The sequence below is a fragment of the Ascochyta rabiei genome, chromosome 9 (genome assembly GCF_004011695.2).
Source record: "Ascochyta rabiei chromosome 9, complete sequence".
Lineage (NCBI taxonomy): Eukaryota > Fungi > Ascomycota > Dothideomycetes > Pleosporales > Didymellaceae > Ascochyta > Ascochyta rabiei.
Genome location: NC_082413.1, coordinates 284,756 through 308,497, shown reverse-complemented (window position 1 = coordinate 308,497; position 23,742 = coordinate 284,756). Strand labels below are relative to the sequence as shown.

At 52.0% G+C, this 23,742-nt stretch overlaps 7 protein-coding genes and 1 non-coding gene across 8 annotated transcripts, besides 1 other annotated feature; 4 read left to right on the top strand and 4 right to left on the bottom strand.

The window, feature by feature from the left end:
• Positions 1–3,704: 3,704 nt before the first annotated feature.
• Positions 3,705–5,171, top strand: EKO05_0005652 (uncharacterized protein; the record flags this gene model as incomplete). Its single annotated transcript, XM_038939862.1, has 4 exons — positions 3,705–4,050; positions 4,099–4,214; positions 4,261–4,345; positions 4,396–5,171. The coding sequence occupies 4 exons, from the start codon at positions 3,705–3,707 to the stop codon at positions 5,169–5,171; spliced, it is 1,323 nt and encodes a 440-aa protein (XP_038798670.1).
• Positions 5,172–5,750: 579 nt separating this feature from the next.
• Positions 5,751–6,532, bottom strand: EKO05_0005651 (Glutathione transferase; the record flags this gene model as incomplete). Its single annotated transcript, XM_038939854.1, has 2 exons — positions 5,751–6,299; positions 6,380–6,532. 2 exons carry the CDS (start codon positions 6,530–6,532, stop codon positions 5,751–5,753), a joined length of 702 nt encoding a protein of 233 aa, XP_038798669.1.
• Positions 6,533–7,215: 683 nt separating this feature from the next.
• On the bottom strand, positions 7,216–7,860 carry EKO05_0005650 (U4/U6.U5 snRNP associated protein; the record flags this gene model as incomplete). The annotated part of the gene is made up of 1 exon (XM_038945785.1): positions 7,216–7,860. The coding sequence occupies one exon, from the start codon at positions 7,858–7,860 to the stop codon at positions 7,216–7,218; it is 645 nt and encodes a 214-aa protein (XP_038798668.1).
• Positions 7,259–7,313: a tandem repeat.
• An 820-nt stretch (positions 7,861–8,680) lies between the features above and the next one.
• On the top strand, positions 8,681–9,300 carry EKO05_0005649 (uncharacterized protein; the record flags this gene model as incomplete). Its single annotated transcript, XM_038939850.2, has 2 exons — positions 8,681–8,706; positions 8,760–9,300. 2 exons carry the CDS (start codon positions 8,681–8,683, stop codon positions 9,298–9,300), a joined length of 567 nt encoding a protein of 188 aa, XP_038798667.2.
• A 1,052-nt stretch (positions 9,301–10,352) lies between these two features.
• EKO05_0005648 (uncharacterized protein) lies at positions 10,353–13,462 on the top strand (the record flags this gene model as incomplete). Its single annotated transcript, XM_059636646.1, has 5 exons — positions 10,353–10,465; positions 10,627–11,282; positions 11,466–12,394; positions 12,449–12,836; positions 12,888–13,462. 5 exons carry the CDS (start codon positions 10,353–10,355, stop codon positions 13,460–13,462), a joined length of 2,661 nt encoding a protein of 886 aa, XP_059492629.1.
• A 441-nt stretch (positions 13,463–13,903) lies between these two features.
• On the top strand, positions 13,904–13,984 carry EKO05_9t1. Its single transcript has one exon. It is a non-coding gene; the product is annotated as a tRNA-Ser (tRNA).
• Positions 13,985–14,374: 390 nt separating this feature from the next.
• Positions 14,375–17,296, bottom strand: EKO05_0005647 (RNA helicase; the record flags this gene model as incomplete). The annotated part of the gene is made up of 1 exon (XM_038945784.1): positions 14,375–17,296. The coding sequence occupies one exon, from the start codon at positions 17,294–17,296 to the stop codon at positions 14,375–14,377; it is 2,922 nt and encodes a 973-aa protein (XP_038798665.1).
• A 4,568-nt stretch (positions 17,297–21,864) lies between these two features.
• EKO05_0005646 (uncharacterized protein) lies at positions 21,865–22,254 on the bottom strand (the record flags this gene model as incomplete). The annotated part of the gene is made up of 2 exons (XM_038939825.1): positions 21,865–21,980; positions 22,071–22,254. 2 exons carry the CDS (start codon positions 22,252–22,254, stop codon positions 21,865–21,867), a joined length of 300 nt encoding a protein of 99 aa, XP_038798663.1.
• Between the last annotated feature and the right edge of the window lie 1,488 nt (positions 22,255–23,742).

Genomic DNA, 23,742 nt, shown 5'->3' with positions numbered 1-23,742 from the left:
TTGTCTCTGAAGTGGGTTGGCATGGCGTACTTGAGGGCTATAGGAGACATCAGCTTTTGCCCACCGGGTCTGGTCCAACCAACTTAAAGACGCCACAAAGCTTGTAGGCAGTACAGAAGTCGTTGGTCACAATTTTCATTGAGCGTACAATTGAGCTGCATTTAGTATTTCTGCGGTCTGAGGAATGCTGATGCTACATGCTGTTTGCTAGCGTAGCGGCACTTAATATGAGATGTTACGATGGTCCTTAGATATTCAACGGGAAAGAGCCGTGCGAAGAAAAATGATACGAGGATGGCTCTGCAAGGTCCCGCTGTCATTCTTTTGCAGCGAGTGTCGTCCATGTGGTCAGTGGAAGTTTGTGGCGGAACACGGTAAGCTCAGGGCGTAGCGCAAGGTTTGTTGGGAACGATACTCATACACAATGTCCAGTACAACCCATTTCACACTCGAGTTTGTTCAATCATCCGGAACATATTTTGACATGCTTATTGTACAATTAACATTGCGAACCTAGAGGAGATATCGACATCGTTTAAAGTCGGACCGAGACGGCTCTCTGTCACTGCTCACTGACATGACAGCATGTGTTGCGGGAGCTGCGGTGCAGCCTAATGACCTGGTGATATTGGCGATAGACGTACGCGGTGCAAGGTGCAATGCTATCGTGTGCACGATAACTGGCGATTGCGTATGAAGAGGCCAGCCGAAACTGCTCGTGTCGCCAGCATTACGCTGTACGACCAGACTTTAGATGTCCATGAGCTTACAGTACATGATGGGTGCCAATAGAAAATTAGGTGGTTATAGATCTGTCGAGCAAGCAGATTGAAGGTACCTGGCCGTAACAAGGACTGCCTGTCTGCTCACCGAAATTTTACTAGAGAGACTGCTTCATTGGTGAAGCAAAGAAAACCATGAAGCTGCTACACGGCGATGGCGATTGTCTGTTCGCAGAAAAGATCGAGTACATTGTAGGCTACTTCCGTGCCTTGCAATGACTAGCCAAAGCTCTACCGGTGTTGCCTGTAATCTGTACCGTAAGGGATCTTCGGAGAAATCTACAAATGTGGTGAGTTCTCCGCTTTCACGCTAGACAGTTCGACATATCCGCTGGCGCCTCGTACATTGAGTATCACTGCCTATCATGCTAGCAAGCTGTGGAGGGTGCGAGAGGTCCCCGTCTGGATCCGCATCTACTGACCACGGGGCATCGGTGATCGCGACTGCATTGATCGATACTGTTGGGAAGTTTGGGCGCCACCACATCCTTGGACTTGTCGTAGCTGGGAGAATGTCTCACGATGAATTCATACTGAAACCACATCAATCAGCAATGCAGTGTGCCGAAAAATCTGCTCGCCGTAGTGCTATCGTTACCGTATGTGGTGAGTGGCAACCAGTCTCGCCCAACGCCCAAAGGCAAGTGTGCGTCATCGCATTCACGAAATACTCGTAGAGAAAAGTTGGTTGTATAGTATGGAAACCCTTGTTTGCTCGCTCATCCTGGGTGAGTTGTGTTCCCATGGTACCGGCGCTGTGTAGCCCCGGCAAACGGGAGAGATCCGACTGAGCGAGAGTGCATTTCCTCACCTCCTCCGGCGTTGTTCATGTTACTCAAATAGGCAAGGCCGCATGTGGTTTTGTCCAATGAATTTCAATGATGTGAGCGAGTCCATGCACGATGCGCCTAAGTGCGCAGGTTCTCCCAGGATGGACATGTGAGTTGTTCGAATCGTCCACCGCCGGCCCCGTGCAGTGATAGCGGCTCCAAGATGAGGATCCGGATGGGTCTACGGGTTGCTGCTCACAGGTCAGGTCTATGGATCGTGGTTCTAGAAGAGCTTGAGGACGCCACTCAAATGTTAGATCCCACGGCTGGCAACCGCTCATGCTGCAGCTTGGCCCTTGACGTCTTTGAGCGGTCAGACTGAAACATAAACAAATTTCTTTGGGGATCGTAAGGGATTACAATGCACAGTCGCCTGTTTGGAGCTCGTTCCTTTGTTGTGGGCCATCCGGTGAGGTATGGCTTGACCAAGTGCTCATTGCCCAAGCTCATCTCGCAAATCAACACTAAGCACCTGCGCTGCAGTATGGGCGACAAACCAGATCCAATTTCGAACGGAACGTGAGACCGTCATATTCTGGTTCTCCGTGAGACGGCGCATGACCAGGTGGGGGCGGTATGAATCCAAACGACGACCGTTGAGTATCACAAACGATCGAAGTATTGGTAGCCCCGACTGAAAATGTTTGAAGCCAGTCGTCGAGAGTACTCATCTCATAATTACGCGGCTGTCCGACATACTTTTCCAAAGGTAAGTTAACAGGGTAACCCACGTTTTGCAGACTGTGGAGCCAGGTGTGTACGACTTCGGGAAGCTGCAGGTACCAGTGCGAATCTGTTCGTATTGAGAACAATATGACAGGGCAGTGATGTCTACAGACTTTGAGCGGGCGAGCAAGGCTGCCACAAGCGATGGGTGGTACGAAAGTGGTGTGGGCGATCGTGCGGAGTGCAGGTACCTGATGTCGTGCCTCAGCTTTGTATCGATCGTTTCCACAATGCAAGGTGTCGTCCACAGATCTTGAGTTTAGAAATCGTCTATGTTAAGCTAGGCCTGTTTTGTACGCCTGTATAGTCGAAGTCGAAGCCAAACAGTTGCTTTGGGCTTTCCAGGAGATGGATGAGGCCTTGTTACCAACGGTGGCAACGTCCTTTGTCTGATTGGATCTGTTTGGGTTGCCAAAGTCCCAAACGCCCTGATCAAAGGCTGTGCGGTAAGAATGCTGGACGGTATGCAGGGTTCAGTGACTGGGCATTTGATGCAGTGCTACACGAATCCTTCGAAGTCATCTTGCGCCGCTGCACACGCCTTTATCCAGCACTCGCTTCTGCTGATGAGCGTTTGATCCAATGAATGGAGATGTCGGATAAACATGGCAAGCTTTTCAGGATGCACCATGGAGCTTTCTTACGCACAAGCACACCGGACGCCTCCTGCACGGCGCTTGGTCGCGCTCTGGCGATGCACTTTCGGATAGGCGTGAAGGCTAGCGGTGAGAGCTGTACTTCGCTTGATAAGGACCACTTGGCCATCACGAGTAACCTTCACTGTCCTCGTATCATCCACCGTTTCCAAAACCAGATATTTGTACTGCTGGCCGCCTACTGCGCCCAAACATCTCCTGACATTCACTGAACATACCGGCCATCTGTGAATGTAAGCTATCATGTCTCGCTTACCAAAGGAACACATACTGACCTTGTTTCTTTCTCATAGTCGACAGCCAACTGTTGGCTGGGAGAACCGAGAAGTAGAGCAGGGCCATTCAATGCATCTCACAGTCCTGCTTGCTGGACGGGTTCAGCTTCAGATCAGTGCCAGTGTGGAACATAAACCTTCATTCTGTCCCATCCCTCGGCTCGTCGCCAGTGTCGTCAATCAACCTCGCCTCTAGGTTGTCCACGTACGTTGCGAGATCTTCCGTGTCGTCCGGATGCTAACCATATGAAGGTTTCGTGCACATATTGCGGGGTTTCGTTCGGCAGTATCTTTGGTTCGTCGTGTAGAGTGGCCGTTTCCCCCTCGTGTGCGCTATACAAACGCTCCGCCCGCCAGCTACTTCTGGCAGTCGCTGGTTCATAGTCTCGCCCCTTCTGCCTCGTCAAGTATTAGACAATTCAGTGTCCTCCAAGCATGGACATAAGATCTATACTGAACTCGCCATGTGGCGATAGTCGCAATTATCGCCATCCAGCTTCATCGCCTCTAGTATCTGCCCAATGCCGTTTGGCTCCTGTTGCCATCGCTAAGAGAGAGAAGATAGCCAAAGACGCCCCAGTCTTTTCGGAAAGCAACAAGGTCGTGGGCTATGTTAACTACCCACCGCACGAAGCTGGGAGCGACTGCGATCTCGCGGCTCGTCATCGGCAGTTTTGTGTATTTCCACTGGGTCAGATTCACAAGAAGGGTGTACGGCACATCCCTTACAACAGCGACAAGAAGGACTTCCTTGAAAAAACTGGGCGCGAGGCTTTCGAGGGTGATTGTGACCTCCTCTCGTGGCTGTACTGAGCTGACGGTGCCGCAGTTTTCCAATATACATTCAAGAGACCTGGAGAAGATAAGGAGTATGTTGTGGTGTGGGACTACAACGTAGGTCTTGTTCGCATGACGCCGTTCTTCAAGTCATGCAAGTACTCAAAAGTAAGTCGACGCGGTCCCACGAAGAAACTGTTGCTGACTCTTGTAGACCGTACCAGCGAAGGCGCTGAGAGAGAATCCCGGGATGAAGGACATCAGCTACAGTATTACTGGAGGTGCTCTGGTTTGCCAAGGTCAGCCACAATTTCCGCAGACAAGGACAAAGTTTACTGACAAGTAATAGGCTACTGGATGCCATACCAAGCTGCCAGAGAGATCGCGGCAACGTTCTGCTGGGACATTCGCTGGGCACTCACGCCTGTCTTCGGTAATGACTTTCCTCAGATCTGTTGGCCTCCTGAGCACCCGCGCTTCTCTAAGTTCGCCATCGACCCCCGGATCGTCAGCTTCTGTACCGAAGAGACGGCTCGCTTCAGGAAGGAGGGTGCCGCATACCAGTTTCTGCAGCTGCAGGCACCATCGCCAGTCATGACTCCACTATTGCCGCCGGTGTTGTCTTCACCGATATGGAAGCATGCTGGCCGTCCGGGGGATCTCGAGAGTGGCTACGGCAGCGATGTCGAGCGAAATGACAACCTCACGCTCTCAGTCGCCCAGGTGTCTCCACGAAGTCAATTTAGCCGCTTCACTCCTATCAATGAAGCAGAGAGGCCTAGATCACCACATACAGCGTACCCCTCAGGCTTGAGCTCTCCGTTTGGTGAGCACGCTCAACTTACGCCGGTGCGGCCAACGTCCAACCCTGATGGGTACTACAACAAGAGCTTTCGAACAAAGCGCACGCATTCCAAATTTTCATCTAGTGTCAGCGGATGTGGTGTCGAGCAAGTCGGTTCGCCCACAATGCATGCAGTAAACTCTGCCAAGGGGGTCGGCGAGAGCCGTTCAGAACAGGACCGTCGATACCTGGAAGCAGCCGAGGCGTTGATAATGCTGTCGAGGGGTGGTGCAGTGGTGTTGCCAGAACCGAAGCGTACTCGTCCAGACTCCAGACACTGAAGTGCTTCGCGCCTTCCTTCCAGCTGGCCATGACGTAACACGGTCCACAAACAAATCACGGGGGCTTTTTCTTCTTCTCGTCGTGCTTGCGGCAAACTGAACGCAAGGTCTCTCGTTCTTCCAGCGCTCATCTTCGGCACTCTCGCTTTGCTTTGGCGTTGATTTCACTTTCAGCGCCCATCGTCGGTACACTCGCTTGGTTCCAACGTTGAGTCTGATGCAGCGCTCATGGTCGGCACCATCGTCTTGTTTTAGAGTTGAGTTCGATTCGGCGCCCATTGTCGGTACACTCGTTCTTCTGCATCCATTTTACCTGTTTGTTTTGCATATGGGGAGTCGGCGCTCGGTTTGTTAACGATCATGATTGACCAAAGGGGAAGCACTATGTAGACAGGTTTTGTGTAATTTACTTCCATGTATACCTCTCTTATACCCGTAGATAGACAAGTCTTCGCTGAAGCCCTAGCCAATATGAACAGCAAATCATAATCCTCAATGGTTTATCATTCTTGAGTGCAAATTCATGTTACAACCTTGACATCGTCATTGTAGGTTCCCACCATGTAGACTCAAGCCAGCTTACTTAGCTGCCGCCTTCATGCTCTCAATCTTCTTCTTCGTCGCAGGAATGACCTTGTCCTCGTCCCAGATGTATGTCACACTCTCCTGCTTGATAACCTCGTTCGCCCACTTGTTGAAGTTTGGCAACCCCTCGAACCCCTCCACCAGACTCTTGGGCAACACCCCGTGCTTCGAGAGCGAGTAGATGCGCAGGATAAATGACGCAGTCAAGACTTCCGCCAGAGTGATCTTGTTACTGCCCCCAAAGAACGGCGCTGCATCCTTCAACAGCGGCTCGATCTCCTTGCCCACGGCACCCAGGAACTCCTTGACGAGCGCCTCCTTCTCCTCGTCCGAGTCCTTGAGCAGGATCTTGAACCAGTAAGACCCGACCTTGTCGAACCACGTGTCAACGAAGAAGTTGATGCGCGCGCGTGCCAGCGCCGCGTCGGGGGTGCCCGTGGTGGGGACGAGGTGGGATGGGTACGCGTCGGCGAGGAAGCGCGCGACGACGCCCGACTCAGTGATGATTTGATCGTTGAATTTGATTGTGGGGACGAGGCCACGCTGGGCGAGTGTCAGCAAGCTGTAAAGCGTTTGTGGGTGCCATGTGTTGGGAATCGGAGGAAGAAGGAAGAGGGACGTACGGGGTTCACTTCGAGGTACCATGGCTCGCGCGGCTTGTTGAGGTCGATGATGACTTCTTCGTATGGCAGACCGAGTTCTTTGATCGCAATGTGTGCGCGGTGAGCCCAGGGGCAGCCATGGTTCGTGTAGAGGGTGATCTTGTCGCCGGCCATGATGGTGATGTTGCGTTTTGAGTAAGGGAGCGCTAAGGCTGAAGTTGGCAATGAGTAGCAGTGAGAGGTGCACAGCGAAGCTTTAGATGGCTCTTGTTGGGTTGCAGCAGTGGGTGTTGCCGAGCAGGTAATGTAGACACATGTTGCTTGTAAATGCTAGAGCTTCCCCACATCGGACGGAGTCTAGCTTAGAAATCAATGTTATTGTAAGTTATCAGAGTGCTTAGAGATCGCATGCGACTTCGTTCATGCATGCAGTGGGGTACTCGTAGCGCCGAACCCCGAGCTTTTTCGCCCGTGCGAGGCGGGAGGCCTGTCCTTTTCCCTCTCGACTGCAGTACAGAGACGACGTGTCTGCAAACATGTGCCTGTAATGCCTCTCAAGGCAGCAAAAAGACTTGCTGTGCAGGTGCCCATGAATGAGCCTGGAGAAGCGTGCAGCTGCAGATTGCGACGCTCGCCATCCAGCTAGTGGCCCTGCAGGTGAGGTGGTCACGGAAGCCTTCCGCTCACCAACGAGCTTCCCCTCCCTGCCCTGGTCCAACATAGTACTCGTGTTGGCTGACGAGTCCAGTGACTGATGACAAAGGCATCTGTTGGAGATAGAGGCGCCGTCCGTAGCCGGACAGGCCTGAGTGTGTGATCCTAATGGCTGCATCGACGGTTGCTTCAAATGTTGCTGCTCAGGCGATGACACCGTCCCCGTCAACCTTCCATTCCATAGCATTGCTGTCGCCCTTGTTCTTGGCCCTTCGCTTCTCGTTGCGCTTGCGCCTGCGCTCTTCAGCCTCTTGGTCCATCTTCTCCCTGCCCAGCGCCAGGCGTGCATCAATATCTATCACCTCGTTCTTGGCATCTTCGTCTCTCTTCCTCTTCAGGTAGCGCAGACGATCCCGTACCTCCTCCAGCGTGGCTCTCCGTACTTCGCCCGACTGCCCTGTTGCAACCAAATGCTGCTTGCTGTTCAAGTGCTCGATGTACTGAATGTTGTCCTTGAACGTGAGGTCACAGGCCTGGCAGTATGCACCAGCACCACGCCCCCGCTTGCCTACAGCCGCCGCCGCCGATGTCAGCGTTTGCTTGCCGACCATTTTGCTCCAGTCTATGCGCTCTGATCGTGCTTCTGTTTGCCGCAGGTCCTCGGGCGTCGATGCGCGTCGCCTGTACGTCTTTCCGGCTGCTTTGGCTTCGTAGCGTTCCTTTGCCTCTTCGCGGTCCTGCGCCTCCCTCTCCTTGGCCTTCTTGGCCATCTCTTCGCGATCCCATGTTTTCCTGAAGTCTGTGTCGCCTCCTCCGGTTGTGCCATATGCGCCTGCTTTGCCGCTCATCTTGGAAGAAAGTCAGGCGGATGCCGGGAGTGGCGTAGGAGAAGATGCTATTGGGACGGGGCACGGCAAGGCAGTAGAGTGGCGGACTGCGACTGCGACTATGCAATCAATTGTCGCTGCGATACGTGATCGTGGGATGACAGACGCGTTGCTGTTGTGCATTGCATCGCTCCAAAAGTTGCTGCCAAGCCATTCCGGGCAAGAGTTGCCGCGCTGCCCGACAGCCTCGCCGAGTCGGAGTTAACGCTGAACCACAATGCGGGGTAGCCGTGCAGCAAAGACGATGCTGTGCTCAACACCACGACGGAGTGTCCAGAAGTTATTGTAATGGTAATCCTACAGTCGTATCCACGGAAGCAGAAGCACGGGCCCGTTGATGTGAACAGAAAGCCAGACAGCTGCCACCTCTAGCGTTGCCGAGGAGGTGGGAGCATCAGTGGGTTCTAGCAACTGCCAACTCATTACGCATCACCTAGACGTGACCCATCTCATAAGCCGCACAAGGCTAGCCATTCCCATGCCCGTCCTTCCCAGCCGTCGTCATGTAACATGCATCTTGTCACCGCCTGTGCCTGGCCATTGCAACGCCAGCCTCACACCTGCATTCTGACCTCCACTCTGACGTTTAGCTCGCCTCACAGCTACATAAAAACACCCACCCACGCCGGGCTGCTATCATGCATAAGCGTCTCCTCTGAAGAGGGCTTTGAGAATGGATGCCGAGCCCAACTGCGCAATATGTAGCGCACCACCACATTCAGCATGTCTCTGCGAATCAGAGCGTCTCCAGATCGCTCTGGATCAGGCTGAGAGCAGAGCAATGGACGAGAGGATGGCTGTGATCCGGTATGGCCTCCAACACGCTCCTTCAGCAAGGTGCTAGGCTGATCGGCATACAGAGACTGGGTAATCTCCCACGCGCGCACACATATCCAACTAGCCTTCAAGCGCCTGACTTCGGTCCGTCAACACGCGCAAACCGCCTATCTGAATTCATTGCCCCACTACGACATCTACATGCGCTTTTCTGGCACGCCGCCTATTCACCCCGTTTACATCCAGCAACTGCAGTCGCAGATCGCCGAAGCCCACGCTGAATTCAAGCGCGGCATCGACCTAGACTGGCGGGCGTCAGTCCTTCGCTATCCCGAAGTCCTCGACTACTTCTACAGCCTTGTCGAGCTGAGGCTACCCGGTGAGGAGCATCCCAGCGTCGTCGAACCACCATTTGCTGCGGCTGGGTATCAGGATAGAGGGTACATGGCCGGCGAGAACTCGAGAGTGGGGACGGATAGGTTGAAGAGGAAGAAGCGAAGGGATAGTGCTGGAGCGATGGGGCATCCAGCTGTCCATGGTCTGATGAGAATGGCACCCCCACAAGTGCCTTCGCCGCCGATGCAGCATCCTGGGTATGGTCGAATGCCGCCTGGCTACCACTGAGACGTCTTGTGCTGCGGTCGACCGCGTGTCTGCCATCTACGGTGCCTTCCACCCTAGCCAGGTCAGGCCCTTTCATCCACAAACAGCAATTATCCTGCGCATTAATAGCGCGACTCCAAACTTTGGCATGTACCGGCATCAGCCTGGGTCGATCCACCTTTCTTACTCGGCACTTGGAGGACCTCTCCTCGACCGTCTTACAGCATAGCGAGGGTATTGTCTTTCGGCAGGTGCAAACGTAAAACTATCGTCTTCGTCCCTCAAAATAGAGCTTCCATTCTGTTCTACGACGTATCAATAAGTCCAGACATTGAACAGCACGCCCGAGATCGGGCATGTTCAGGACGTGCACGTGATAGGTCATCGGGTAAAAGCAGTACGGGTCATGCCGCTCACCGTTCAGTTCGCAACTGCGTGCACCACCCCGCGAATGAGGCCCCTTCTCACACAGTTGTGTCTGCGCACTGCAGGTCTTATGGTAAGCGCCTTGCAGCTTACAAACGTATCGCGACGAAGCACGCATGTGGCCTTCTCGGACATTTCACGTTGGTTCCGGTAGAGACCCCGGATTGCCTGGGCCCACTGTCTGGAGGTTCCCTCGCGTAACGCAACGCCCGTGACATGTTATTGTTGGTAAGGGATCGAACAAAATCTGAATTTACCTCAAAGCCTGTCGGACACAGATGCGGCATCGAAGAACAATCGTGGCTCCAAGGCTGCGATAATCGGTGATAGAGATGCCCGAGTCAGCAGAACTCCAGGCGGCTCCTGTGAATTGTTGGTACCCCACCAAAATTTTACGGGTCCGTCATTCAGCTGCGCGCCCTTCGAGTTGACATTCTCACGCTAAACCGCTCTTGTTACGACTAGCACGCTCCGATCTGACTCTAAGCAGGCCTCTTCTAGGGCACTTATCACTCCAGCTTGCATTCACGCCTTATAACCACTTTCGACATTTCCCATTCCATGCGGAGGGCGTGTTAGTCTTCACTCTTTTCCCCCTTCCTGGCGATAATTGTCGTATGACAAATTAGCTCCAATTGGCCCTCGTTATGGCCGCTCCAAACGCCGACATGGCGCAATTCTTCGATTTTGGTGAAGCAGCTGTACCTGATATGCACCAAGAGCTTCGGCAAGATGCCTCGGCGACGCAGTCAAGCGAGAGGTAAGTGGCCTGCCAAGTTTGCACGAAATACTGCCATCTGCTCTACCCAGTAAAGCCTACTACGTCTCACCCTGGCTTTGATATCGCTCAGTACATGCGAGTCTTGAACATACGCGATGAGAATAGAGTCCCTGCCCAAATACAGAACTGACACGTCTCAGTGAAATACTTGATGCTCTTTTGGAACCAGCCAAGTTGCAGGCGGAAGACTATGACTTCAACACAGACTTTTCTAGTTGGTTACCAGGTTACCAAAAGCCCGCCAACCCTTGCGACTACTGTCGTTCAAGATCCCTCGAATGCTTTATCTATAACGCCAAGGGCGATGGCACATCGGGCTGCTCTCCATGCAACAATCTCTTTCGACCATGTAGCTTCTCAAACCCAGAGTTGATGCCCTACCGAACGCAAAGGACTGCAGTGGACACGCTAGATGTCGTGGGGGAGGATGATGTCCACCAAATTGGTGGTCTCACTCGCAGAAAGCAGTTAAGGTCGAAAGGTCACGTTGGTCCTATCGATGACGAAAGTGGAGATCTTGGTCCCAAGAAAGGTGCTGCTGCTGCTCGATTCCCACGAGCGGCCGTCAAGATCTTGAAGGAATGGATGATGGAGCATTGCGACCACCCCTACCCAACTGAAGAGGAGAAAGAGGCTCTATGCCAACAGACTGATCTTTCGCTGGGTCAGATATCTAATTGGATGGCCAACACACGGCGAAGACAGAAAGCGCGACCCAAACGCAGCTCTTCGCCCAGTATTCGACCATCGACAGAAGTTATCAATATTCCAGCGGGTAGAACCTGGGAGTCTCTGAGTAAGCATTCCCCTAACAAGCCTGTTTCTTCGCAAACGTCGACGGATATCACTGGACGGTTCTCCAAATTCCGTGTTAGTGAGCAGTGTCGAGCAAGCCTTGACAGATTAAAATCCAGTCGTGACACTGCCTGGAGTGTGCCGACGGTACAACAGCAGAGTTGTTTCGGTTAACTCGCGATAGATCCTTTCGAGCGATGGAAGCACTCTCCTCCCGAAAACGAGCCTGCTCCGCTTACAGCTATTGCCCAGGCCGTAGAAACCTTCGACCTTCCCGAGCAATCAAGCGCCAGCAGCAGCTATCAAAATTTGCCCTCGCACGAGAGCACTGGTAGCTTTTCAATCTTCAGGGCGCCTTCACTTTCGTCATTGGAGACCGGATTCACGAACATGTCATCTGGATCTCTCGGCTCCCACAACACTGCTCTCTCTTATGGCTCCAAACACTCTCTCGGGTCCATGAACAGTCTCAAGTCGAAAGAGAGGCGCAGGCGGCGACGTGTTTCAACTCGAGCACCGAAGGCGGCTGTTGAGGACGTGCCTCGATTGTTCCAATGCACATTCTGTACCGACCGCTTCAAGTCCAAGTACGACTGGTCAAGACACGAGAAGAGCCTTCACTTGTCGCTAGAGAAGTGGATCTGCGCACCATTGGGTGAGGTCGTTGCTGACACCACAACCGGCAAGAGCAAATGCGTCTATTGTGATGCGCTAGAACCCAGTACGGAACATCTCGCTACTCACAACCACTCTGCCTGTGAGGAGAAGGGAATAGAGTCTCGAACTTTTTATCGCAAAGATCATCTGCGGCAACATCTGCGGTTGATGCATGGCTGCAAGATGACTGCCAACATGGAGTCATGGAAGTCTCAAGCACAGTACATCAGATCGAGATGCGGCTTCTGCAACATGGATTTCGAAAAGTGGCAAGATCGGGTTGATCATCTGGCCAAAGAGTTTCGGAACGGTGCCGACATGAGGAAGTGGAAGGGCTGTCGTGGCCTCGACGCTTTAGTGGCCATGCATGTGACAAATGCCATGCCGCCCTACCTGATCGCAAACGAGACCAGATCACCCTTCCCGTTTTCAGCATCGAACGCGAATAGTTGTAGTGTAAGATTTCCAGAGATGTGTTCAGTCAGGCATGCGAATCTGACCGAGACACAGCGCATGAATTTAATGCTTGGGAGCAAAGACCTTGAGTACCTCCTACCCACAACCAACCTTTCCGATGCCTACCGAAGCAATGGGCAGAATGTGCACCCTATTGTACTACAGAACACCACAGTCAAAGACTACTCCTCTGACTCGCTGGAGAACCAGCCCAGCGCAACTTGCTGGGAAATCCTGACGCTGCGCCTAGGACAGTTTGCTCGCAAGCACGCTGAAGAGCAAGGTACTGGCACAGTCACGGACGAAATGTTACAAGTAGAGGCTCGTAGAATCTTGTACGGCGAGCCTGACGATCCATGGAACCAAACCGCAGCCGATAACCCGGAGTGGCTCAGCCTCTTCAAGAAGGCGCACGGTATCGGCGATAACATCCAAGTATCAGGTACACATATCATCAACACATACAATTCAAGTGTTATGCTAATCTTCGCAGGTATCAATGCACACCACGACGTCTACGAAGATCTCGGTCTGAATTCCACTGCGCAACTAGATCCCAGCTTTAACCTTGCCAACTTCAACGTTCTAGACTTGCCCGCGACCGACCCCGATCAACGACTGGCATTTGAGTGCTCGTTGTCAGGCATACTGTCTATGTATGGGCAGGCGCGCCAACTCTCTACTCAGTCACCAAGCGTGCCTGGCCTGACAGGATCCACTTCCGCATCACCGACCACAACGGCATCACGTCGCGCGTCGACTATGGCTATGGCGCCTATCACAGAGCAGAATTGCATCGACACCGAATGTCTACACCTTGCCGATGTGAGCATGGCATTGGACGACTTCCCCCTCCCCACCTGGGACCAGCTCCCAACGGAATTCCAGAACCCAGCCACAAGTGCGGGCTTGGAGCCCTCGATACCAATCAGCTCTGCCAGTACGAGCGCCATGGATGTGAGTGCGCCGAGTATGGCGTGGGACGATAACGAGTTGGCTTTTGACATGGACATGGATTTGTACTTTGCCACAGAGATTGCTAACGCTGGGCTAGCGCCGCAGCAGTGAGCGTCCGAGAAGGATCAACTTGACTACAACGTTGAGGATGTCGACATATGTTCTCCTACGTCTCTTGTGTAGATGGCAGGTGTTATATTTTACTCATCTCAATGTAGAGGATGCAGGCGTTTTAAGAAGAAGGCGTTACACCATTTGCTCAAATTGAGGCGCAATAATCGAACGACTCTCCCTAGAACCATCACACCCCTTTTCTCGGTTTGTGCACCTCATAGAACAAACATCTCTGCACGACCTGTACGATACAAGAATAACATCACCATGTCACTTCTCATGCACGTCTCTACAGCCTTAAGCACGGTCCCGCGGCCCCGCGGCCCCACTCGGTCCCTTGCTCTCTGTACATCCTTTCGACACGGGTGAACCGTCAAGCTCTCGATGTTAAATGATTATATATTCTATTTTACTGGAGTAATATTTATCGAAACATTCGGCGTTGTGGCGGAGTGGTTATCGCGACAGACTTGAAATCTGTTTCCCTTGGGAGCGTAGGTTCGAATCCTGCCAACGTCGCTTTTTTGTTTTTCTGTCGTCTGTCTACCCACCTGAACGCGAGGAGTAGTGATTTGGAGAGCAAGGTTCTTTCTTTTTGGTGGGGCGAGCTTTCGCTCTTTCGCTTGCTTTGCGGTGGGCTAGGTTTTGTGCGGTGTAGACTATCTTTGTGTGGATGATCGTATGTTTAGGTATACAAGGGGGGTGCCTGAACGGAGTAGAAATACAAGTTGCCGCAGCCGGGGTTTTCTTCTTGTAAAAGATCACTAGATGCTCAGTGCAAGCGGTTCGTATTTCTACTCTGTTTAGGCACCCCCCTTGTACTGTGTGTGAAGTATAAACATGCATTGGTTTCGGCATTGCGTGTGTCTAGACTGTTCCCTTATGTTTGCTCGAGCGCTGTGTGAGTCTTCACTTGATCTCTCCGTTCTCTTCCAGCGTGCCATCTGCCTCGTCGTCATACTCTTCTTGATCGACCTCTTCGTCCAATGCCTGCCGCAAGCCCTCAGCCCAAGCTTCGTACTCTCCTCCATCTATGTCGTAGCCAGCCGCAGCTGCACCTAAAGATGGCCACTGCTTCTCGCGCAGTCCATCCGCTTGAGCGATCAAAGCACGCTCTAACACGCCAACCTTTTCATTTTTGTACAGCTCTCTGTCTTTCCACACCTGCTGCGAGTCATCCACTAACCCATTCCTTGAACAAAAGGTCATCCAAGCACGCCAGTGCTCATCCGCACCCAACACCTCCGGACTCCCAATAACGAACAATGCCTCTTTTGCCCTCGTCAATGCCACGTTCATCTTCCTCTTCTGCTCGACCAGCCCCGCCCCTATCTTCACATCGCGCTCAACGAACCTCTGCCTCGTCCTCGTCGTACAGATAATCACAACCCTCTTCTCCAGCCCCTGGAACGCCTCTACGGGCCCGATGTTCACGTCCCACAACCCTATCCCGCCGGCGTAGCGCTCGCTCCTGATTATGGAGCGCAAGAGCTTGACCTGTGCCGCGAACGGCGACATGATGCAGATATCTGGCTGCAGCACACCGGACTCGAAGACCAGTTTTTGCGCAATGGAACACGCGAGTCGCGCTTCGCTGATGTTGTACCACCCGCCGTTGTCGCGCTCGATTTCGTCGTGGCCGGTGTGTGGTATGTAGAGAACAGGCCACATGCGACCACGCCAGAAGGAAGATGCCTGGAGAGGTGTGTTGCAGAGAGGCGCTCCTGGGATGAGGGTGTCGTGGTAGAAGTGTGAGGAGGGCACGCTGAGGATTGCAGGGTGTGAGCGGTAGTTGCGGATTAGATTTGTGAAAGGAGGATAGAGAATTGGTAGCATGGAGCGTTTGAGTACGGGTGGACTTAATGAAGGTTTGATCTTGGAGCGAGAGAGTAGATGGTTAGAAAAAATAGGCCGGGTGAGGAGGCGTGCGAAGAGGGAGGTGGAGAACTTAGAGTCGCGAGATGCGGTGAGTGGGCCGAGTTGATTCTCATCACCTGCCATGACAAAGCGCGGCTGCACATGATCTTGAGGGTATGCAGCTGGCGGGCAGACGACGCTAATGGCTGGTAGGACGTCGACCTCAGTTGCCTGTGCAGCTTCGTCGAGCAATAAGGCACCCCAGTGAAGTGAAGGGATTGTTGGTTTGCCTTCAGGATGGAAAGCTGACATCATCTCTTGCTCTATGTTCCAGAGGTCTGCGTTTGCCAGTCGGGACTCTGCAAGCATGGCTGCATCGCGACACGATGTGATCACGACGTTGAACGATAGGAGTACCTTGAATGGTGGTAAATAGAACATGCCATCTTGCATGTAGCAGTATGGCAGCAGTTCGTTTGGTACTTCGTTCTCAGCTCTGTTTGGCCTGTTGCATCGAAGAAGTTGTTTTGAAGTGAGATACTGCTTCAACCTTATCGCCAGAGTATCTGCTGCAGCTTCAGAAGGCGCACATATTAGCATGTGCGCAACATCTGTGGAATTCAGGAGCTGCATGGCGACTTCTACCAACGTTTTCGTTTTTCCAGTTCCAGGTGGGCCACTAATGATGAAGGGGAGAGTTCCATAATCAACAGCACATACCGAATCCACAGCCTGAGCTTGCTCATAATTGATGGCGTGGTCGAACAGTGCTCGGTGGGGAACTCTTCTCAGCTGTGTTTGAAACTCTCCGTCAATTTCTGCTGGGAATAACATCCTGCGAATCCAGTCGTTCTGAGAGGTAAGGAGCGAGGCTGAGGGTATTGGGAGAGATTGCGACTCAGTTGAGGACTTGGAAGGCCCATTGAAGTTAGTCGTAATCTCTTTCCGGTACTGGGTAATTCCCTCGAGGCATCGGCCACAAAATAGTAAAGCTCTACGCTGGTCTGCTAGCAAATTCTGCTTGAGTGGGAAGACCACATTTACAGCTATTGGCAGGATATTTTGACCATAGTGCAGCGAACGTTGAGCAAGGCCGTCTATCCTTAAGTATGCAGTCTCGATGACCCTGCTGACGTTGTACACAGAAGCATCAAACTGTTTACCGGTCCAAGACTTGTAGGCAACATATGATTTGCTATCGGCTTGGAACAGTGTGGGTACTGGGGCAAGATTGCCAGTGTGATCTACCCATAGGTGGCGAATTTGCAGAGTATCGCCCAGCTCAACAAGTGGGCTATCTTCTCGTAGCCCAGGGATAGACAAAGCCCAAAGGTAGTGGTCGTCGAGGCTCGGTATGGCTTGCAGTGGGACTTTGTACAATGCATAACCCTCGTTTTCTTGTTCCCTTGCAAGATTTTCCTGCTGCAATAGTGATGCGAAACATTGTATGTATGACTGCTCAGTAAGCTCAGTTGATTTCGGCGGTTCTTCTTTAGGCCATTTGTAAACTACAGATGGTTGGTAGTTTAGAAACTCCGACCCAACAAACTTCCGAGAGTACGCTCCGAACTCGATTTTGTGTTTCTTTTCGGTGATAATTACATCATCTGGCACTTCTTCGTTGATAGATCGCAGCTCGGAGGGGACGTATGGTCTCGCATACACGTCGAGAAGAGACTTTGATAGCCCAGGAATGGGGTCAATAGCCGACGGGAATGTTTTTAAGGTGTCGTATGCCGCAGGAAAAGCGCTTTCCGGGGTACTCGGTTCATTTTTCGGAAGGTTGTATTTTGACGAGGCTGGAATTATTGACGGTGGTGATGAAGGTAAACTTCTGACGTCAGTGGGCTCCGGCACAGGGTCATTTTTGACTCGGCCTGATACGAGAGGGACAGAAACAAGCTTGGAGGTCGAGGGTTGTTCTTTATCCTTGCTTAATTCAGCTCTCTCGCGCCTACTGTCGTCCTGAAGCATGATGCAAGAGAATGGTGTTCGGTTTGTAGAGATGCATGCAACGCTCGGTCTAAGAGCCTGTGTTAAATTTATGGTAAAAATGCAAGCAGTGTGATTTTCGATGTGGTAACACAGTAGGATTTCAATTTTCAGTTAAGTTCATAGCAAACGAGATTTCTGCGGAAAATTGACAGTTGATAGAGAGACCAGGCTGCAGGCGGCCGTAGTGAAACGAAGCTGACAGGGGCTGGATGAGGGCAACCCAGGTGCAGAACTGAAGCTCTACGCTTCCAAGAAACTCATGATATCAGAAGAATGTAGGTCCAACAAAAGACAGTGGTGGTGGTCCGGTTGCACTTGGTGTCGATGGGCAGTAATGAAAGGAGGAAGCGCAGGTCGTGCACGGACCTTCACTCAAAATGGCGGCTCAAAGCCATTACTGCCTTCGTCTTCATCACGCCCACTTTCCTCTTCACAAATACGCATCGACTGGTACGTCTTGATGAAATATACTGGGCCTGTGGCAATTCAGGATGACAAAGAGTCGTTGCTGTTGACCCGTGATCGAGCAGACGCATGGAGCCGCATATCAACGTTAGTGCAAAGCCTTGGGCGATCGCGAGTTCTATCATCGTTCATCGTGTTTTCGACGGGCACTTACGGATTGCTGAGAACCCAGCTCGCGAACTCTTTGCAACTTCACTTGTGTTGAGCGCTCCCGTTCTCGCATCTGCGTGCTCGTCTTCGGTGCTTCACTACCAATCTGTCTTCTCGTCACAGAGCAAGACACTGCTTTGCGACGCATCATGTTTCCTTCTGCAATCCTAGACTGCCGAATACTTTGAGGCGTTTTCTCGGCAGCCATCACCAAGCTCAATGGGGATGAACAAGAAGCGGAAAACCCACGGGAAAGGCCGACAAAGATGCCACAATCCGGATCTCTTACCCCATACAACACTTACTCGACTTAAGTTGCTCCTTCAGAATTGATATATTTAGCATGTGGTTGCAAGTGGCAAGTAGTACTTTACGCCCAAGATTCGGCCCCTGTACAGCTGTCCCAGATTGGGAAGGTGGGTTTCACAAGGCGAGCGGGCGTGTCCGCTTTGCTTTCGACAAGGTGGGTACCTGAACGGATTATGTTTGCAAGTTGCGCATAGGTGTTGAGAGGTGGATCGCTCGGCCAAGGATACGATCAAGGTAAAGATCTGAGCATGCAACGGGGACTCCCGCAGCGCCACAAAGTGGACTGTTGCTGAATGCCCGTGCAGCCATGTGGGTGACATGTCGGCAGTTGTTCTCGAGACGAGGATATTCCTGGAAACTAAGGCCATCGATTCGTTTCCAGCCCGGAACCGGTACTGTCGACTGTTTCTCGATTAGCGTTGCGTCTCCAAACCTCTGCCGTGTACTTACGAAAAGCCGGCGCTTGCCTGATAGACGTCTGCCTTGCGCAAAACCTATACATTGAGGTGTTGTACAACGATGAAGTTCTACCTTTCCCCGACAATGGAAATCTAGTACCGAATCGGTCACCAGTCTTGCTCGTGAAATTCCTGCTTTCGTTCCCCGGGTCTGAGGCCAGTTCGAGCAGGCGGCTCACCCTGCATGCTCATGTACGTTCCACCCGAAGGCCTGGGCGCGTATCTTAGGGCAAGCCACACCCTGCAAGTGAACGTTGAAACGGGCACGGATGTCACTGTACGCTCGTGATACCTCTATTTATGTAACAGAAGAATCGCAATTATGAGACTTCGACCTCCCGTCGCGTCAGGATGACTTCCAGGTTTCCCACAGCAGAAGAATTACTGTCCTTTCCGAAGCCCAATTATGTCGACCCCACGACTCGCAGGCCGTTGGCCATTGGCATCATAACGCCGATGACGGTACTGGTCGTTGTATTTATGTCTTGTCGCCTCTACAGCCGCACAGTCTTAACCAAGACACTCGGTTGGGACGATGGCATCATGTTGCTGGCCGCTGTAAGTCTTGAACCTGCCATTTGAGAGACAACGGAGCCTTTACTGGAGAACCAGGTCATGTCAGTGGGGAACAACATCATGGTTATCATCTCCATGTTACCCCAGTACCAGATGGGATACCACCTTTGTATGCAACCGAAGTTAACACTTGATTCGCAACCACTGATCCCAACCAGGGGACATACGCCCGCAGATCCTGTATGCCTCTATGAAAGCTGCCCAAGTATGTATTCCGAAAAAGTCGAATGGTCTGTGCTCACGGCGTGCCAGATGGGAATGACAACACAGCTTCTTTTCACAACAATTGTAACGCTAATGAAGGTCGCAATTTTCTTGACATACCTGCGTATGTAACTTGAGTTTAGATCACTGCCACCATACGCTTACACCTCCAAAGGCATCTTTCCGTCAAGGCTCAACAAGTGGTTTTGCGGCATCATGTTGTGCTACACTGTCTCATTGAATGTGGCCTGCTTCTTTGTCACTCTCTTCCAATGCTCGTAAGCTGTTGTGTCCAGGGATTTTCAGTTAACCTACTAACGCAATCCTTAGGCCTGCAAGTACTTACTGGAATATCTTCAAGTACCTTGGCAGGGCGAAATGCTTGAATATCAAAGCGATCTACTATTTCCACTCGGTACAGAACACTCTCAGCGACTTTCTCATTTTCCTGTGGCCAGCCAAAGACCTTCTCAACGTGAAAGTGTCGTTGCGTCAGCGCGTCACGCTTATATGCATGTTCTCGTTCGGCGTTATGTGAGTCCTTTATCAACTGGCTTCCAGCCGATACTTACGGATGGCCAGTGTGTGCATCGCTGGGGCTGCGCGTTTATACTACACCCACATCTACTTACATTCATACGACGTTTTTTGTAAGCGAAGAGCAAGTATCCCAAAGGCACTGCTTACGGTCTAACAACATCAGGGCATGGCGCGGAAACCTTTATCATAATGTCTGCTGAGAGCTGTGTAGGCATTGTTTGCGGCTGTTTCCCCGGTTGCAAACCGATGCTGAACAGACTGTTCCCGCAGTACTTCAGAACGACCAACAACTCCTCGAACCAGTACCCGCGTCGATGGCAACACAGTCATGCAAGACAGATAGATGACGAAGAATCAAAGCAACAGTCAGAGTCGTTGAAAAGGTTGTCCATACCACTCGCGAGCCAAATAACAGCCCAGGCTGGTATCAACATACAGCCTGCAAACCTTCACCAATCCGCATCAAGACAGACACTAAAACCTCATACTGTCAGCTTGAACAGTGTGCGAACATCAGAACTGCACCGCTCACCATTACACTTGACGCAAAGCTCTTTCGCGACTACGATCACTGCTCAGCCACACCTTTCGCGCTCTGCATCGCGACACACAACAAGATGGGGCAGTATGGATGTAAACAAACCGCTACCGAGGCGGCCAACACCACCGGCCGCAGCAGCAGCACAGAGAATGAGTGCCAGTGGCTTCCGGAGAAGCAGGAGTGCGTCGAGAGAGCTAAGCACTATCAGCAACGCGAGTACAGAATTGTTCATTCTACAGGGGAGGGGCAGCAAATCAGGCAAGTAGTCGCCAGAGAGGAGTGACGAAGTATGGATGGGATAGCGCTGTCAAAAGTTGAATCGGCTGCTTGATATTCGTGCTGTTTGCAGGTGCACGTGTCTCTAGGTATCAAGTCCAGTTTTGTGCCGTCCTACTGCAGCATCTTTTTGAAACTCACGACGCTCTCTCAACCCTTAAGATATCGCATCTTTAGCTATTTTTGCGGCATCGAAACCTTGTAACTCCTCAGAAAGCACAGTCGACTATCACTTCTCCTTTAAAAAACCATCGCCTTACTAAAATACAGAGATCTCCAAAAACCTCACAGATCTGATTGTATCAAAGGGACAGAGACAACGACTTCATGCCCTTGCACGCTTCCCACCAAACACAAAAAGCGGCATCAGAACCAACAAGCGCAAAGACCCCAACACCAGAAAAAAAGACATGCCTGTCTGCCTGGCCTGTGACTCGACTGAAGCACAAACACGCGTATGCTTTCGAGGTCCGATTCCGTGACCGCCAAATCGCGCACTCCATCCCTCTTCACCAAAACAATCCAACGACGTCCAAGGAAACGAGGAGGTAGCGGAATTTGCCCATGGCACCTTGGATTGAAATTGAAAACGCCGAGTCACCATGTCCTTATGTGTTTCGCTCAGTACAGTGGAAGGTCTTTGTCGAGAAGGGTTCAAGTACAATTCTATGGATCGTCAAACCTTTGCCGAGTATAAAACTCGGTCTTACAGGAGGACGGGTTTGTTGCCGCTTAACGTGGAGTTGGCAGCTTTCTCGACGAGCAATTCGGCGGCTGGGGGGATCGCTTGTTCAGTAATGGACTTGGAAGTCGCTGAGAGGCATGGATGATACAGAATGCGGTCAGTGTGTTTGCGTGGCGGTATAAGAAATTTAAATCAGGTTGCGCTCGATTGTGCTTATGTCTAGGCTACACTGGCAATCTCTGAATACAATTTGTGGACTACCTTGCCTCAGAGGGATTCGATTACGACGACTTTCAAGCAGCGTCATCGTAACCATGGATGCCACGCGCCAGTTCATATTCGTCTAAGCAGCAGTGCAAAGCAGTGAGTCAGTACCAAGTGGCAAAGCGCAGCACTGCGCGCTCGTTCCCGTTTCGGCGCACAGAGCGGTGAAATCTTCCGTCGTCTCAACAGGACCAGCTAAGGAGCATCAGCCATGATTTCTCTCATCTTCGTGGACTGGGTGATTCTCCTTATGCTATGCTTGAGGGGCCAGGGTGTTTCACGTACCGTTCTCGCAGTTCAAATTCGCAACGCCCAAGATGTCGAGCTGGCAACACACGGGTGTTGCTAGCGCGCCGCAGACAGATGCCTGGCGGGATACGAGCCTGCCGGTGGTTGGGGAGCGCGCAGTGATTGCGGCGGCGGATGTCAGGCTCAGGAGAGCGGTAATCGTGGCAAGTGAGAACTGCATGGTGGCGGTTGTGTTGGTGTTGATGATGTAAAGAGGTTTCAGGTTGTTAAATTGCGGTTTTGAGAAGCTGGAGGATGAAGTGATGGAAGGCTGTAGAGATGAAGAGTGCTTTGGGAGGAATGCCTTCAGATACTTATACCTTTTGCAAGCCTTGAGATGCAGTGTTGTGCAATTTTGATTTGGAAGACACGGCGACTCTATGCTGTAGTCCCACGCTCTGCAGCTGGAACTGCCTTTGGCTTTGCGGAATATCCCACGTAGGGCGTTGTTGATCGAACGACCATGTCTGCGTTCCGGCCCTCCTATCTCTGGGCTTGTGTCACTGATGTCGTTGCTCAACAAGATTGCTGTGAAGCTCAAGTAATCACAGACTCAGTGTGCTTGTAATTACAGATTCAATAATACTGATCGACGCATGCTTCATCTCTGCGCCGCACCGGGAGCGATGGCCATTCGAGGAATGCCTGAATAGAGCATACTCGGCCAGAACAGGCAATGGAAAAGCGGGCCTGATCGACAGGACTACCAGAAGAAGTAATATCTTGGCAGAGTGTAGATCAGATAAGCCTCTCATCTGGAGAAGAAGCAATCTCGAGCTTAGACTCTATCGCGAGCTCGCCGGCGGCAGAGAGTACTATGGTCGAAGCTGATGCGAGAGCGAGATAGATCGTCGACAACTACCATCTACCGAACAGCAAACTTTTGCAGTAAGGCAGTAGAGCATCGTGGACATTGCCCAATCCGGTATCGTCGACTCTGATAGCTTTTGGTAGTGACTGGTGATTGTAATTGCTTATGGACAGGTGTGTAGACTTGGGTGAGGCTCCATTGGCCCTATCTCGTATTGGCCGTATCGTATCCCCCACACCCTGCGATGCGGGTGCAGTGTCGATCAAGTGCCGGATACCGGAACAAGATTCAGGAACAGAATGTGGCTTGGGAGTTTTGAGAATGATGAGAAAGGCTAGAGATGATAAACACAGTTATGTCAGATGGAGCGTGGGCCTCAACGTGATGTCATGCAGGAACCTAAGCACGCGTTAATGCCAACAGTTTTCCATCAAAAGTGGGCATGGACAGGGTAGCCTGACGCAGTTAGCGCACAAGTGCACGTGTGCAAGATGAGTCTGGTTTCGTGTGCAGGTGTTGAGGGTGAAAGGCGGTCGGGAATGTCGGCGGTCGGCGAATGGGAAAAGCGCGCTAGCCGGATGCTCGTTGGTCCCTGCCGTGATGCTTCTGGTACAATTCACTCTTGCAAACCGCCTTGACAAGCACACCGCCAGCTGGTCACATGTTTTTTGTATCGTAGCAACACAGAAGCCAAGCGCTGGCAGCTCGCACGTGTATCGAATTGCCGTCACCACACTCGACTATCCACTCCGCGCCCGCTATACACTTCCCCCAACCGGAGCATTTGCGCCGAAGCCTGCGCCGAAGCCTGTGTCTGCTTGCACCACCTGTTGTAGCTTCGACCTCCACACGCATCCT